The 18580-nt window shown below is 38.2% G+C and overlaps 1 protein-coding gene across 2 annotated transcripts in view; it reads right to left on the reverse strand.

The window, feature by feature from the left end:
• LOC106666012 (roundabout homolog 2-like) overlaps nucleotides 1–18580 on the reverse strand; it is a 353928-nt gene that overhangs the window by 136763 nt on the left and 198585 nt on the right. For both annotated transcript variants that reach the window (XM_014392873.2, XM_014392874.2), the window contains exon 3: nucleotides 9203–9511. In XM_014392873.2, the coding sequence (XP_014248359.1) occupies nucleotides 9203–9511 (309 nt within the window). The remainder of the gene's footprint in view (nucleotides 1–9202; nucleotides 9512–18580) is intronic.

The following is an 18580-nucleotide window of genomic DNA, read 5'->3' on the forward strand; positions in this document are numbered from 1 at the left end:
TGTTTTATAGTAATATGGGCTAAAAAGACGTAAAGTATCTATCAACCAATCACGTGTTTTAGTTATTTAAATTTCAAAAAACACTTTAATGTTCTAAACGAAAGAGTCTCAAATCCAGGAATCAGCGTTGCCCGCATTGTTGCCAAAAAAAGGCATGGACGGAAAAAACACGTTAATAAATTTCCCTAATTTTCAAGTCGATCAACGACGTGTAAATTTTGAATTAACATAACTTATACAGGGTTCGAATCATTTGGAAACGTCCGGGTGAAAAATGAGGATTAAGGATATCATTGCCTTCCAGAATCAGTGATGCTCGCAGTGTTGCTCACACATGACATGGAGGGGCAAACTGTTTTAACAAATTTCCCTAATTGAAAAATCGATTAACCACGAAAATGTTTCTCATAAAAACAACCATTACAGCACAATTTGACTTGCTGTTTAGATTCAGCGATGACCGCAGTGTTTCCAAAACTTGGCAAGGTGGGAAAAAACTGTGCTAACGAATTTCCTTAATCGTAAAGTCGATCAACCATGTGTAAATTTTGTATTAACAAAACTTGTACAGGTTTCGAATCATTTGGAAACGTCCGGGTGAAAATTAAAGGATTAAGGATATCATTGCCTTCCATAATCAGTGATGCTCGCAGTGTTGCCCACACATGACATGGAGGAGCAAACTGTGTTAACGAATTTCCCTAATTGAAAAATCGATTAACCACGAAAATGTTTCTCATAAAATTATTTTTACAATGGCGAAAGAGAGAGAGAGAGAGAGAGAGAGAGAGAGAGAGAGAGAGAAAGAGAGAGAGAGAGAGAGAGATTAACTGTTTGGTTGTAAATTTTACACGGTTTTCTTGTAAATGGCTGTTTTCTTCTCTCTCGTGGTGTGAATTTTTTTCACGTCTCTGTTTTATTTCAAATATGAAAAATGCCTTTACAACTGAATACATGGCTGTAATCCGCCCATGGGAACGTGTCTTCTTGTATTTTTATTAAGAGACGTGAAGAGAATTTGTCATTGGGATGTCAAAGGAGTGCCGTGCGAGGAAGCGTATTTTATTCCCCTTTCCCGGCAAGCCCACTGACACAAATTCATTGTGGTGATGTAAGTTCAGAGTGGGAACGTTTTGAAATTGGCCCCGCGTGGAAAACGGTGCAATTCCTCGGTGGAAAAAATTAATGCGGCGGAATTCAGGAGAGCTAGGGCGATAAGAGGCGCGAGGCCTCTTCGAGGCAACCCACTCGTGACGGAATTACCTTGATTGAATGTTATATTTAAGCCCGGTTTCATTTTCCGACGGCGGGGATTATCTCCCCGAGGCCGTTGTTACCGGCTTTACACGAGGCTGGGGCTCTTTCTGTCCTGAATTATTCTTACACTTAAGCCTCGGCGGAGATGGAGCCCACCTGAGAATTATCTCCTTCCAGTCTGAGGACCGTGGAGGAAAAAAGGAGGGGAAAAATGATATTGCCTCTCGCACGGCTCTAATACCATTTCCTCCGGTTACTTTTTCAGGAGTATGACGTACGTTCAGGCCATCACCTTCAAGTTCTTAACGAGGGATGAATTTTTTAAAAACACAGGGTCAGCAGAAAGGAAAAGCGTAATTGGCTGGAGCTGAAACGGTTGTTTTCCTTTTCCACCTTGGTTGGGAAATATTTTATAAACAATAGGCACGTAACCACAAAATTATGGCACAATTACTGCTAGCCAAGCCAGGGTTACAAACGGGGCCGTATTTTCTCATCTTCCTCAATCCAACAGGGCCAATCGATACAATTACCCCTTAGAAACGTTTAATACGATCTCGAAATACCAAAAATGTACGGTTTGGAATTTTGGACCAATGACGTCGACAGGCAGCGAAATACGAACATGAATCCATACATGTTTAGCGGTCATAATTAATCATATTAATTATTTCAATTAATTATTCTTTTTATCTAAGGTCTTGGTTGAGATAAAAAAGCTGTCACGAGCGGGATTCGAACCTACTATCTTTAGCTCGATACGCCAGTACTCTAAACACTTGAGCTATCGTGATTTCGATCCTCTCGGACACCAACTCTCCATCTCAGCCTACCAACTTTCACATTTTTCCTATTTTGGCCATTTTTCATCTCAATGACGGGTTTGATCCAAGTTACCATTTATTTTGGAAAATGAAAAATTTAGAGGACAAAGTAGCAACAGTCACCACTTACTCGGGTTTTTACGTTTGGGTAAAACTTGGGACAACATTGATTCTGGGAGGTGTGGTTATATATTAGCGTTTTGATGTTATTCATAGTGTGAGTTATTTTAAATGTAAACTACTGACTACATAGTCTTAATAGTTAGAGGCCAGAACGAGTCAGTAGGCATTAACTTGTATCCTTTTCTACCAGACTTCCATTCGGTTATTTTGGCTTGAAATTTTTTATCAAACCTGAATTTTGAGACTGGTAGACGTTCTATTAATATTTACCAAACGTGCCTAACAGATGAAAAGGACACAATAGACAAAAGCTTAAGTGCTTAAGGGTCAATACTTACGACTCTGGGGGGGGGGATGGTACAATTATTATCAGAAAAGCTGCAGTTAGTATAGCACCGTATTTTCGTCTATTCATCAAATCTTTCTGGAAAACCAGGCGAATCAGTTATGCCTAGAAATTGTAAAACAACAGATAAATCAGAAAAGGAAAAATGGGAGTCGAACATGATCTTGATGATGATTCCTTCGGCAAAACCCAGACGGTTTGAACAAACCACGCGTTGTATTTAATTATTTTTTTTTGGTAAGTTTTCTAGATATATAAGGCAAACCTCTCAGTGCCATAACTTTAAAGAAAAAGTTCAATTTATCCAAGCTTTGAACCAAATCAACGTTTGAAACATGGATGGGGAAACCGTTTCGACGATCTGAGAACGGACCTCCTGTCTGTAATTGGGTCAATTACGGTTTCATTAAGTTTGACGGGTCGGAAGATAGTCAAACTTTGCGCGGAGTTGTTGAAACGTTTTCACTAAAACGTTTATAATACAAATTTTACCTCCGTTCTCGTGTTTGCCGTCAAATCAATACAAGACAAACAAACCGGCCATAGACGAATGTAAATGGCGCAAAATTTAATTCAATTACGTTATAAGCCAGTAACTTTCAAAGGGGAAAACGGTAATGTTATCGGGAAAAGTGAGTGAGAGAGAGAGGGAGAGAGAATGAAATGATGAAAGAGGTTAATGAGACAAATCTAGGTAGGTAAATAGTTTATATATATGTATATATATATATATATATATATATATACATATATATAAACTATTTACCTACCTAGATTTGTCTCATTAACCTNGAGAGAGAGAGAGAGAGAGAGAGAGAGAGAGAGAGAGAGAGAGAGACAGGCTGACAGTGAAGTGCATGGAGGAAGAGAGGATAAGGAGGTGGTAAATATGCCACGATAAATTTTTAACGTAATGAACTAAGAAGGATTAAAAAAAGGACATAGTTATCTTATTGAGCTTTTCATACGTGGATCCTCGCTGTTCATCGATCGTCCAGACAGCAAAACGCCTCCCCACCCAGTTTAAACCGTAAACTCTACCCTTATCTAAACTTCGTATTACGGAAATAACCCGGCTTTCAATTGGATCGAAAACTGTTTTAATTATTTCGCGGACAGGGGCATGAATATTTCGGCCCGACATTGTTAGCTCGTCGGACAAGGGGACGGTTTGATCCAGGCGTTTGCGGTCCTCCAGGGGCGTCATGTCCGATCGTGCTCTTGGGGCCCATCAAACACGCTGGGGGTAATTATTAAACGGATTTCCCTCTCGGACCCTTTCGCCCAGTGGGGGCTTGGACCGACTCGTTTATTATTGTTATTAGCTTGTAATGCTGAATTTCGATCCCTTTCAAACGGACTTCTGGCATCTATCGATTTAAAGGCCATACGGATTGTGATATCGATAAATTACAAAAGGCAAATAGCAATGGGAAACTATGTCTAATAGACCACATCTACTCAATCAGAATCACTGTTTCTGTTAGAAAAATACAATAAGATCGAACAGGATCCACAATAGTTACATTGGTCTGCCATATCCTCAGACTACAGCGAAAACAGTTACAGTTAGATACGCATAGAAAATATTCTGCATGGGGAATAATTCTTTCCTTTTACAGAAAGAGGATCTGATCGAAAAGCTTCCACGCTGGTCCTTAATATCGTCCTTACACAAAGAGGCATTATCGTCTCAGATTCTTCCTTGGTTAAACTGGTCTGCCATATCCTCAGACTGTCTTAATACCGCAATTAGAAATATACAACGTTTGTTAGAACTATTACCTCTAGCGTAGTCTATAATTCTGTTCTTCTAAAGGAAGGTTCCACATTGTCATACCAGTCTGGCATATTCTCAGACGGCTAAATTTTTTCAATTGGTTACGCATGGTTTTTGTTTAAAATATTCCATCTCATCAATAATCCTTATCTTCTTGAGAAAGAAAGATTAAATAGATTTCACACCGGTTGTATTAGTCTGCCGTATTCTCAAACTAACTGTAATTGTATTAAATTCATTATATTTCGTGGTCCGATTGACCAAATAACTTCTTTCAATTAATTAATCTTTATGTAAGGTATTGGATGAAATGAAAAAGCTGGTGTCACGAGCGGGATTCGTGACTTCGACCCACTCGGACACCAACTTCTCATTTCAAGGATCGAAGTCACGGTAGCTCAAGTGGTTAGAGCAGCGGCGTATCTAGCCGATGATCGTAGGTTTGAATCCCATTCGTGACTCTAGCTTTTTCATTTCAACCAATACCTCACATAAAAATTGATTAATTGAAATATGTAATTGTATTATTGTAACCTTAACTTGACTTCGATTTCTTTAATTTCGTATGTTTTATACCAAAAATGGTCGTCCTATTGAACAAATTTGGAAGTCTTTGTTTATACAGATGTGCCCTATCCTCAGCAATATGCCAATTTACTTATGTACTTATTTATGTTTATAAGATGGCCAAAGAGCGTTTTGCTACAAATGATCGCTTCCTCATATTGGTCATTGCTCACTATCTAACTTAAAGTATCTTTATCAGCTTCCACAACTATTATTGGTTAAACTTGTATGCCTTATTCTTACGCAAGCCGCAAGCTACTCGATAGTAACCCCACTTTTACCAAGATTTCTTTAAATAGTTATCAGTTTGGGCCAAAGTGGTTTTTCTATTTGACAAACTGGTATTTCTTTCGATTATACTGGTCTGCCACATCCTCAGGTTCAGTTTATATTTATCAACTGTGTTTTTCAACCTTGTATAATTCTGTTTAGTGTACACTTCTTGTATTTACTCAGTACGAAACTACAATAGTTATACTGTATTGTAATTAAAATAAATATTGTTTGTTGTTGTCAGCTGGTTTTTTTCTCGTCCACATATTGATGGATGAAATTGACCTGTGCTGTTCTGTAATCAAGGCTTGTGTAAAATTTTGGTACTGATCTGCCATATCCTCATTCTACCGTAAACCACATTCATCTGTTTACTTACTTCCATATGTAGACAATTATGCCTCGGATTGTACAACAATCAGTTGATAGGACACGGAGAGTGTGTCCATGCTGGATCAGAAAGTCTTTGAAGATTGACTATCGACTGTTGGGATGAGTTCGGATATTCTGGAGTCAAAGTTTCTGCCAGTTTGTCCCACATCTACCGCATCACATGACTCACAAATACATTTGTAGCATGAAAGCTTGAACAGCTCAATCCAGTGATGGTAGTCGTTAGTACATCCATAAGATTTAGATCTGTCCTAGAAGACTGATGTTGTGTTAAGGTTGTCGCGGGGCCACTGTCGCTTCAGTCTTCCGTTGGGATTATTAGGCTAGGTGGTGGATGACAGGTTTTTGACGAAAGGGATCCGATGATGGGGTAGTTTGGAATGGAACGTTTTGAAGCGGGGTTGGACTATCTCGGTTATAAGAGCGACATTTAGGTTGGTATGGATGATGTGATCGGACACATAGAAAGAGAGGTTGACTGATTGGATTCGAATGAAGTTGGAACGCTCAGAAGTCCCATAAAGTTTTCTTTTGTCTGTTACTGAGACCATCCCTAACCATCCCTAAACAAATTTATCCTTGTCGTTGCATTGAATTTTGCCTACAGTCTTGGTTTTTGTATGGCACTTATTTGTCTTTTTTTAACATGGTAACGATTTTCTCGCTGATGTCTTTGATGTAGGAGTGCAACAGAAACCTTTGGAGTCTTCAGTTGTTAGTAAGTTTGTCGCTGTATTTATAATCAGTTTTTTGAATTTTATGGAAACTAGTTGGTCAATGGAAGTGCTCTCGAAACCATTTTTGACGGCAATATGTTTTATTGAATTCATCACTTTGATGTATTTTGCAGGAGATAGGGGTACTCTAATCATTCGATCAATCATCCGTAACCTGCCATTTTTGGTTACACGGGTGTTTGGAGTGTATGTAGATTGATGTGTGCGTTGTTGTCGGTTTTCTGGAAATTTGGCATTTTATTCTACCTTTCCTAGTTTGTGTCGTTAAGCCCAGGAAATTTAACTTGTTATCCTTGACCGCAATTTCTATTGTGTATATGAAGTATGTAAAATTTTGAGCCGTCTTTGTTTTAAATGTGAAATAGTATTTCCAGTTGTCCTTAGAGTTGAATTTAGTCTCCGTGGAGACAGTAGAAAACCTTGGAGTTTTTAAGTGGCCCCGTGAGATAAGGCCCTGCCTCTTGGGGGCGGACGGCGTCCTTTGACGGCCCATTAACCCCCGGCAATCGCCGTTGAACAATGGAATTCCGGGAGACGGGGGTGAACGCGCACCAGTGGATGGCCGGCGTTTCACCTGGGCTTTACTGCCCATCGGCAGATAAATTTCGATTTTCTTTTCAAGAAGGGTTGAGCCTCTCTTCGACAAATCGGTCAAGGGAGGACACGGAAAATCGGATTAGTTATGGATTTATAAAAAAATGAATAATTTAGAATACGACAGCACACCGTTTAAAAAATTAGCTCAAGTCAATTCCGAATTATACGATGAGAAAAGTACGGATGAACAGAGGTATAAGGTTGGGGAAGACAATTGATAAATATAATGCCTGGATAGGGCAGACCGGTGTAACGGAAGGACATTCCAGTTTGTTCGAAAAGGGCATGTATAAACGGATACATGATTAGAATAATGGAGATAATCTAGGGTCATAATTGAAAAAAAGAAGAATTTTGGGGCGCCGTGAAAATGGCTCTTTACCCACTTCACACAAACTTAAACTAATGGAATATAAATAAAACGAGGAGGTTTGGCATAAGAGAATAAAGCAGACCAGTAGGACCGAAGGAAATACCAGTTTGTCAAATATGAAAACTAATTTAGCTTAAACTGACACATTGTTAAATAAATCGAGGAAATAACAATGGAATAGCGTGCGATTTATCTAAGAATAAGCCATACCAGTTTAACCTGTAATAATTCTGGAAGCTTATAAAAAACCTGAAGTTAGTGAGCTATAACCAATACGAAAAATAAATCAATAGTCCTATTTGATGAAGGAGGAACAAGGCTGTTTCCTTGCATTTCACAAGCCTAAGCTAAATAAATGATGAGGATAGGGCAGACCTGTATAACCAAAGGACATCCCAGTTTGTCCAACAGAACGACCTATTTGGTATAAACCGTTACATAATTAAAGCAATCGAAGTTAAATTAGGGTTACAATCCAGTGGAATGCGGTTGTCTAAGATTAAGCCATACTAGTGTAACATATAATTGTGGAAGCTTATAAAAAACCTGAAAAAATCAATAGTCCTATTTGATAAACGAGGAGCAAGGCTCTTTCGCCGCATACACAAGATTAAGATGAATAAATAAAGAGGTTTGGCATAAGGTTGAGGATAGGGCAGACCTATATAACCAAAGGACATCCCAGTTTGTTTAACAGGACGATCAAATTTGGTATAAACCGATACCTAATTGAAGAAATCTAAGATAATCTAAGGTTACAATCGTGTGGAATACGGTCGTCTAAGAATCGTACCAGCCTAACCTACAATGATTTATGGTACATACAACACACATAGGGAAATAGTTTCTTCGGGGGTTAGACTATATTAACAACAATCTAAAACCAAAGAAGAAAATGATAAAAAATTAAAAACATAAACGCAGGAAACGCATTGACGCTTAGAAGACTTAGGATATGTCAGATCAGTATAAACCATAATATTTTATACAACCACGGTAGTAAAGAAGTCTTCTTTTGAGAAAATTTTTTTTATTGCAAATCATGGAGGAAATAGAAAAAAAACTTAAAAGGACAAAGACAGGATACGGCATACTACTGTCACACCAAATAATGTTTTTATTAGAAATGTTCTCGAACAAGAAATAGTCACACTTTAATTACAAAGAATGAGAATATGGCAGACATGCTTAACAAATACTTGACCCATTTTTTGCCTGGAATAAAATTGATTGTAGAACTTCAGAGCGATGAAAGTTAGAAAATATATAAATGACAACCTTATCTGAGAATAGGTCAGCCAATTATGACCTGTGTGAAACCTGTTCGACCTAGTGATCTTTCTTTAAAGGGACCAAATTGTGGAATACCGGAGAGATAATAGTTCTAACAATTGGTATATATTGCATCAAGGTTTCACGTTAGGCTAAGGATAAGGCAGACTGGTACGACTAGGCGTGGTAAGACTATGAGAAATAGACGCCTTTTCGCCTTTTGATGTCCGTTTTAACAAAGCTTGTTCTGTAGTGTTGTGATTAACAATTGAATCTTATATTTTATATTAGCTGCGTTCATCAAATATATTTTTAAACACTATGATGATTGTGTTTGAAGTTTGAGATTCGTGAATATAATTATCAACCGATTTCTGGGGGGTTGTTTAAGTTCCAATCCGACGTCGGCATTAAAAGTAGAAAATTATGACCTTCCGTTATAAGCCGGTAATTCCGAATAGGCTGGGGATCGACAAAGTGAAATCCCTGAGCAACGATAAGGGTGAAACAATAGCCAGAGAGATCAGAGTTTCTCCAGCCCCCCGGACAAGAATTTGCGACATCCGCAAGTTCAGAAGTCGTCCTTTAACCAACTCCCCGGGAACAGATAACCCTCCCTGCAAACTATCCGTTATCGACGTGGAAAGTTTAGCCAATTACCTGCTACTTGGAGGGTGGCGTTCCTGCTGGTCGCGCTGCCGGCCTGGTTGGTGGCGACGCACCAGTAGACACCGTCGTCCTGCTCTTTCTTACCGTGTGCGACCCTCAGGAAGAACAAGGACCCTTCGAAGTTGACGACCCGGTGGGTCTTCGACTCGGGGCTGGACAGGTCGAGCTTCTCGCCGTCTTTGTACCAGTCGATCCGCGGCTCGGGCTTCCCTTCCGCTTTGCAGTTGAGCGTCACCGGGTCGTTTTTCGGCACTATCGCGTCCGAAGGGTGCTCCGTTATCCTCGGCGAACGGAATTGACCTGAAATACAACAAAACAAAGAATCAAATAATTTGTCCTTTGCCAAATAGCATTCTCTAAAGTAATACATAAACATGAAAGCACACATGAATTAAACAGTACTATTATCATGGTGAAACAAAGCAAAATGAACTCATCATTTTACATAATTTACGAAGAATGGTCACGGTTTAAACGCACTCTCAAACAATACTCTGTGCTATTAATTTAGAATGTGACGATATCAATTATGCCCAAGCCTTTCTAATGAATATGAGCGCAAACTGTATTTTTTAAAACCTAATTATTTTGTCTTCCTAGAATATATTCTTTGAAAAACATTAGTTGTAGCACAATTAATTGCAATTCCCCTTATCTAAATGGAGAGAAGAGAGACACAAACTTGGTCAAAAAAGCTTCGTTTAAGTTTTACGGCCAAAAAAGCCTGATTTTCTTTACATTTTAGCAAATATCTCAAAAACTGTTGACGGCTTTAAAAACGCCAAAAAGAAAAGGTTTCAGAGATTTTAAAATTAACTCCATCATATGAACAGGGTCAGTGGTTTGGTTAACTTAATAAGTCTAAAGTTAATATGTGTAAGCTCGTCGGTTGAATTATACAGTGTGGTCCTCCGGGCCGGATAGAGTATAGGGAAATGCATTCAGGCTTATTATATATATATATATATTCATATGGCCATGAATTTACCTCCAACCAGATTAAAAACGCTTCGGTTAAATGTCACAAACACAAAAACCTGCTTTTCTTTACATTTTTGCAAATTTCTCAAAAACTGTTGACGGCTTTTAAAAACCCCAAAAAAACGTTTCAGAGCTTTTAAAATTAACTCTCACATCATATGAACATGGTCAGTGGTTTGGCTAACTTAATAAGCATAAAGTTAATATTTGTAAGATCGTCGGTTGAATTATACAGTGTGGTCCTCGGGGCCGGATAGGGTATAGAGAAATGCGTTCAGGCTTATTATATGTATGTATATATATTTATATGGCCATGAATTTATCCCCAACAAGAATAAAAACGCTTCGTTTAATTGTCACGAACACAAAAACCTGCTTTTCTTTACATTTTTGCAAATATCTCAAAAACTGTTGACGGCTTTTTAAAACGCCAAAAAGAAAATGTTTCAGAGATTTAAAATTAACTCCCACATCATATGAACAGGGTCAGTGCTTTGGCTAACTTAATAAGCCTAAAGTTAATATGTGTAAGATCGTCGGTTGAATTATCCAGGTGTGGTCCTCCGGGCCGGATAGATTATAGAGAAATGCGTTCAGGCTTATTATGTATATGTATATATATTTATATGGCCATGAATTTATCCCCAACAAGATTAAAAACGCTTCGTTTAATTGTCACAAACACAAAAAACCTGTTTTTCTCTACATTTTGGCAAATATCTCAGAAAATATTGTCAAATATGTCAACATATATATTTTATAATATTTTTAAATGTGTATAAAAAGAGTTGGGAATGAATAAACCTATGTACCGGGTCAAAATTTGTTTATCCCAGCAAAAAGAAAACATGTCTTTCATTAAATTATTTCAACTATCTCAGAAACTATTAGTTTAATTAATGAATTTAACTAATTAATTGTAGAGGACTGAATTTAGTTTATTGTAAAACTATCACTGTAATGAATAGGGTCAGTTTCTTTGATTCGGCTGTAAACAAGCCTGACTTCAAATACAAGATCGTCTGTTGTAATACACATTTTGGTCCTCTGGGCCGGATTTCTAGAACTTGGCCTTTATTAATTAGATCAGATTTTTTCATTGGGGATTTGAGATTGAAGTGCTTAAAAAGAACGGAAGGTACAAAGGTTTTGTATTTTTTGTGTGTTTGCATGAGACCGCGATCTGGATGGACCACCAAAATTGGTCTTTTTATGAATATTTCATGCATGTATTGTGCGTAGGTTTTTACAAGGTTCATTCAACCCATTTCCTCACTGATGACGGCGCAATGCCGAAACGTTTTGAGCGACTGCACGTCTTGTACACCACCTTACAGATAGTTTCTATGCTGATGTTCTTAAATAAAACTATCTCAGAAATGGATAAAAGGATCCAAAATCGTTTCTGGGCTGGAAAAACTACTATTCGCAAATAAGAAAATCGGAATGGAATCCCCGAGGGTGAAATTGAATCTTTTGAAAAGTCTAATTTATTAGAACGTTCGAGATTGTGCCTATATATCAGGGAAACCGTCAACCCGATAGATACCACGAAATATAAAGTGATAAATCTTTCTTTCAAAAGTACTTTCTGGCAAATTTGACGGGTTTTTTATTAACGGAAAATTCGCATAAGACCGCGAGTTTTTAAGTTTCCGGGGTTGGTGGGAGAAAAAGGTGCTACAAGGAAGAAGGAAGGGAAAAGGAGAAGAATTTCCGGGGGGAACAATGCGAAATGATTTCACCCCGCATGTACAAGGGTTTGCCTCTGGCCCTAAGCCAAACTACCAACAATTCGTCAATTTTTTTCACCCTTATTCGAAAAGCCAGGGTTCTTTCCCTTCGGGAGTTGTGACCATCCTAAAGAAAACGTGCTTGAAAGAATCGAATCTATGAAAAATGGCCGTCATTCTCATCGAAAATAGAAATAAGAAACATTGCAAGGATAAAAAGCGGTCCTGTTATAAAAGCTTTTCAGCCTTGAAAATTCCACCTTTTCCCCGTCTGCCATCCCATCCCTCTACTCTACCCGGGACTTCACAGTGGCAAAATCAAAAGTAACACCGAGTAAAAGACAAACAGAACAATTCAAACAAACTTTCCCACCTGATGTGTTGCCTCTTGGTACATCCAAACTTTCATATATATCAGAGAAAGCAAGGCTTAAAGTACACTCAAGATCCGACACAATGTAAGTTTAAACAAAGTACAAATGCAAAATTAAATTCTACCACCATGGTTTATAAATCAATCGGAAAATCCTACGAGTGGAAAATAAAAATAAAACGTCCAGCAAGTTTTAAATATTCTAAAAATATTAACCAAGTTTCCTTTCCGAGTTATAAATAATTTCACCTGTTGAAAACTTGTTCATTTTTTAAACTTGGCGTTTTATCGATGGGCTTTTTTACTTAAAATTTTTAAGTTGATCCCCGTTTCCTTGAAATTGCCCAACTCGACTTAATTCGGTCTCTGGTTTTGAAAAAAAATATTTTTTTTTTTCATTCTATCAACCCCGTTGCGTGAATTATTCCGGCCCGACTCATTTTCTAACCAACTTAAATAGGTTATTAGTCTCTAACTTTATTGCGCTGTTTTTCCCTCATTTAATTAATATTCTGCGTTAAATTAGTAAAATGGGTTTGCTAGTTTGAAACCGGTTTACGCTTCTTGAATGGATGCATTAATTAAATCAGGGCAAAAATGAAATTGTATGGTAAACATCTGCCTGTCAATATCGATTTTAAACAATTTTCACTTTCAAGACGAGTCAGACTAAGTTATAAGACGTATGATGGCATATAATCCGACGAAATTTTATTCGCAATTTGGCCGTTTCAGTTTAAGTATACCAATTCTGATCGGTTTGAACTGTCAGAAGCGTTTCACTTTCTCCCCATCATCAGTGGTGGGTCTGTGAGGGGTGGGTAGAAATCAGGCTTCGTGTATTTTTTTTGGACGAGGGCTAGAGATTGTTGGCTCTTGCACCAACTAGTTTTCGAAGTCCGCTTGACCAATTAATATTTTTCAATTAATTAAAGTTTTTAGTTGAGATAAAAAGTCAGTGTCACGAGCGGGATTCGAACCCACGACCTTTGACTAGATACGCCGCTACTTTACCACTTGAGCTATCGTGATATCGATCCACTCGGACACTAACTTCCCAACTCAACCCCACCTTTTGAATTTTCCTCCTTTGGGCCTGGTCAAGCGGACCACGAAAACTAGTGAATTTAATAAGTTAAATGAAGTATATCTTCTCTAAAGCTCTCCGTGGCCATTTCATTTGTCGCCGAGAATCAAATAGATTACACGACATTTGAAAAATGGCAAAAAGGAGGGAAAATTCAAAAGGTGGGGTTGAGATGGGAAGTTAGTGTCCGAGTGGATCGAAGTCACGATAGCTGAAGTCGTAGAGTAGCGGCGTAATAAACCGAAGGTCGCGGGTTCGAATCCCGCACGTGACAACGACTTTTTTATCTCAACTAAAAACCTTAATTATTTCAAAAATATTAATTTGTCGAGCGGACCACGAAAACTAGTGAAGTTGATCACGTGGTTAATTATCATATATCAAAGTAGTTAGTGTTAGGATATATGGGGAATGTGATGGTTCGATAAGCATAGGGGATGGTTAGAGATGGTTTCATGCCAGATCTGTTTGTGTGGATTGGGATTGGTTGGAGGCGGTTGGTGAAATTATGGTTCAATATTGATTATGTGGTTAATTATCATATATGAAAGTAGTTTGTGTTGGGATTAATGGTGATTGTTCGATAATCATAGGAGATGGTTAGAGATGGTTGCACACCAGATCTGTTTGTATGGATTGGGACCAATGTCAGAGACCGCAGTTGATAATGTGACTAAATATGGTTTAGCACTGATTAGAATGGCTACATATCATATATCACTATATTTTGAATAAGGTTTGGTTAGAAGCGGTTGGTGATGTTATGGTTCAATGTTGGTCCCGTGGTTAATTATCATATGTGATATGTGAGCAATGTGATGGTTCGATAATCGCAGGAAATGGTTCGAGATGGTTGCACGCCAGATCTGTTTGTATGGATTGGGATTGTTTAGAGAAGGAAGATGATAATGTGGCTAACTATGGTTTGAGACTGATTAGAGATGGTTACAGGCCATAAATCACTATATTCTGGATAAGGATTGGTTAGAGGCGGTTGGTGATGTGATGTTTAATGTGGATAGTAGTGGCTAAAGATGGTTACATACCAGATTTAACAGGAGTTCAGTTTAGGTTGGTCGAAGATGGTTTGGGAGACTATCGTAATGGATGAAACTATAGGTTCATGAAGAAATTTCACTAATCCGTATTCACTCTGAGTAAATTACAGAGTTATTTAAATCCTTACGCGTTGGACTTTGCGGATCTGCTTTCTCTTGCTTTTTTTGCAGCTCAGGTCCGCCCTGTCCGTCTTTTCCCGCCATCAAAGGACATTTTGCGAGTTTGACCTTTACTTCCCATCAAATTTCGTTATAATAGAAAATTAACTTGAAAAAAAAGCGAAACTAGGCTGACTCTGGTGTGAAGTTCATGTGTGGAAGTTGCGTTGTCGAAGTCATACGAGTCCCAGCGAGACCAGGCGGACCAGATTTTGTTTAATACTAACATATGTGAATAAACCTTTACGGCTGAAATATGTCTCGATAAGCATATAAGAATAATAATAATTCAAAGTTGATCACTTGGTTAATTATCATATATCAATGTAGTTTGTGTTAGGCGTGTGATGGTTCGACAAGCATAGGAGATGGTTAGAGATGGTTTCACGCCAGATCTGTTTGTATGGATTGGGATTGGTTAGAGATGGTTAGGGATGGTTAGGGCATGGCATGGGGTTAGAGACGGTAGATGATAATGTGGCTAAATATGGGTTAGGACTGATTAGAGATGGCTACATGACATATATCACTATGTTTTGGCAAAGGATTGATTAGGGGCGGTTGGTGATGTGATGGTTTAATGTGGATAGTAGTGGCTAAAGATGGTTACATACCAGATTTAACAGGAGTTCAGTTTAGGTCGGTCGAAGATGGTTTGGGAGACTATCGTAATGGATGAAACTATAGATTCATGAAGAAATTTCACTAATTCCTATTCACTCTGAGTAAATTACAGAGTTATTTAAATCCTTTTGCGTTGGACTTTGCGGATCTGTTTTCTCTTGCTTTTTTTGCAGCTCAGGTCCGCCCTGTCCGTCTTTTCCCGCCATCAAAGGACATTTTGCGAGTTTGACCTTTACTTCCCATCAAATTTCGTTATAATAGAAAATTAACTTGAAAAAAAAGCGAAACTAGGCTGACTCTGGTGTGAAGTTCATGTGTGGAAGTTGCGTTGTCGAAGTAGTACGAGTCACAGCGAGACCAGGCGGACCAGATTTTGTTTAATACTATTATACGTGAATAAACCTTTACGGTTGAAATATGTCTCGATAAACATATAAGAATAATAATAATTCGAAATTTCATCCTAACGTTAAAATAATGTTTGATACGGTCAACGAGCCGTCGTAAAGTGTAACCAAGAGCGCGAGATTAAAAAGGAACTAGAAAGCAATTAAAGTGGACACCGTTTGTGAATTTTTCTGAAAAAAAGGGGGTAATTAAGGAAGTTTGATGGGCACATGGGAGTTGAAAAAGGGGGTCGTGATGGGATGGGGTTTTTAAAATGAGACAAATTAAACTGGATAAAGCAGCCGGGCGATACGGAAACTGCACACCTTTCACTGGAGAAAGAAATGCGAAAAAACAAGTTTCAACTGGCTCTCATAAATATCTGAAAACAACCCGCGCTGTTACTTGAAAAGTAGTAATGGGATCTCGTTGATCAAAGAAATTGCAGTTTTGGTAGAAATTCGCTATTTATTTTACACGCCGTTGTCTCAAACGGACTGTTTTCAGTCTGAAAAAAAAAACAGACTGAAAAACCCCCCCGTGATATTAACGTTTTTTGGTCTATGAGCTTAATATTGCCACTCAACAGAGTCCAGCCATTAGTTTGCTCTTTTTCGATCATCTTGGTTCACTTATTATTCATACTTTGGTAACAAATGCGTTTCGGCAATTCATAATCTTAAATGGTGTACAAATAAACTGTATTTAACTATCCTGGACCAATTCTAACCAATCTCAACTCAAACCACTTTGATATCTGTAACGTAACCATCTCATACGATCCCTATTATCATTACACCATCATCTCACCAGCTATCTCTAAACAATTTTAACTTAAATTGGGTGATAATCTTGCCAATTCTAACCAACACTACCGCGACAACTGGTGGGTAACCATTTCTGGTGATATCTGAGATGCTCACACCTCTCCAAATCCAAAACTATCCAAATTTTTACCATTTTTTTTTATTATATCACAACCAGCCATGCTAAACCAAACTAATTTCATACTTGATTTAACCATCCCTAACCCCCTATTACCCTTATTTAACCATAATCAACCATGAACAGCCATTTTTCATACTTTCTGGTTGCCTGATGTCCCAAACTACCGCGACATCTGGTGAGTAACCATTTCTAACCATCGTTCCCCATACCTAGCCATATCATCAGCCCTAACAAATCCAAATCCATACTAAGGTGATATCTGAGATGCTAACAGCTCTCTAATTCCAAAACTATCCAAATTGTTACTATCTGCCCAAACTAATTTCGTATCTGACATAACCATCTCTAACCCCCTACTACCTTTATTTAACCATAGCCAACCATGACCAGCCATTTTTCAAACTTTCTGGTTGCCTGATGTCCCAAACTACCGCGACATCTGGTGAGTAACCATTTCTAACCATCATTACCCTTATTTAGCCCATCAACCCTAACAAATCCCAAATCTTACTAAGGTGATATCTGAGATGCTAACAGCTCTCCAAATCCAACACTATCCGAATTTTTACCGTTATTTTTTTAGATTGTATCATAACCAGCCATGCTAGCCCATACTAATTTCATATCTGACATAACCATCTCTAACCCCCTACTACATTTATTTAACCATAGCAAACCATGACCAGCCATTTTTCAAATTTTCTGGTTGCCTGATGTCCCATCCAATAAAACCACTGCTGATGATAGCTCGATGCCGATACGTACCTAATAAGAAATGACAGACCAAATCAGACCAGTTCTTCACCGCACATCTCACATTTTCTTTTATAATATGTTCATGCATTGAATCCGTCAAAACAGCTCACCTATGGTGACAGTATAAATCTGAACTTATCAATAAAACTCCCCGATCATCTTAAACAAAATACAGCTTATATCATCCCCCTTTTTTTTAACAAAGTTAATAACACCGCCGTCACCTGGTCTCATTTTTTCCCCTCCGCCAACCCCTTGGGCTAACCCCGACCGGGCTGGGGTGAGTGATGACCAGGGATGGGGTTCGAACGGAAAAACAGGCGAGACGGGCGGAGACAGTTATTTCTCCGGGGTAGGAGAGGATTTGCCCGAGATAACCTGGGTAATTGATTATAATAACGTAAAGAGGTCCTTTCTCCCTTCGATTACTTTTTTTGCTTAAAGAACACTTTCGCGGACAATACCGCAATAAAACGTTAATCATTCTATTAATAATTCGGGGGAGGGGATAAAATATTACCCGAATTGTATTCGCCAAATATTACACATATCGACAAATCGCTATTACGAGCTAGAAGATCAATATGTTTTTTCTGAAACATTTATTTATAGTATTTATAAAACATTTTCATGGCAATAGTACGGAGGTTAGTCGTTAACAATTATCTTGATGTGCTGATTCTTTGCTTTGGTCTATTAGACGCGTTTCGACATCCCGCCATCTTCATGATAAATTCGGCAAGGATTAATGGTGATTTTCAATGTTAAAATGTAGGCATGAAGCCTGGTGATAGTTAAATATGAATATGCAACATTAGACATAGGTACATCATTAGGGACGTACAGACATAGGGCATACACCATAGGGCAGTTTCTATTGAGATGGTTTAGTGATGACTGGTGATATAATGGCTATGTATAGGAATTTGGATTGGTTGGAGATGGTTATATCTCAAATATCACTATAGTTTGAATTATGATTGTAGATGGTTTAGGATGAGCGGTGATGGTTAAATATGAGCATGGATTTGGGCTAGTTAGAGATGGTTACATATCTTATATCTATACAGGGTGAATTGCTACTCGTGCTACAAACTTCTCCAGTAGATTCTTCACCCTAAAATGAACAAAAAAGTTCATATTGTCCATGGTCCGATTCTCAACCATTTCAGAGTAATTTCGCTTTTTATCGATTTTGAAAGATATCACGTCCTGGCGTCGGAAAATCGTGATATCTTTTAATCTAAACATTTCTCTGAAAAT

The sequence above is a fragment of the Cimex lectularius genome, unplaced genomic scaffold (genome assembly GCF_000648675.2).
Source record: "Cimex lectularius strain Harlan isolate CLEC.00 unplaced genomic scaffold, Clec_2.1 scaffold203, whole genome shotgun sequence".
Classification (NCBI taxonomy): domain Eukaryota; kingdom Metazoa; phylum Arthropoda; class Insecta; order Hemiptera; family Cimicidae; genus Cimex; species Cimex lectularius.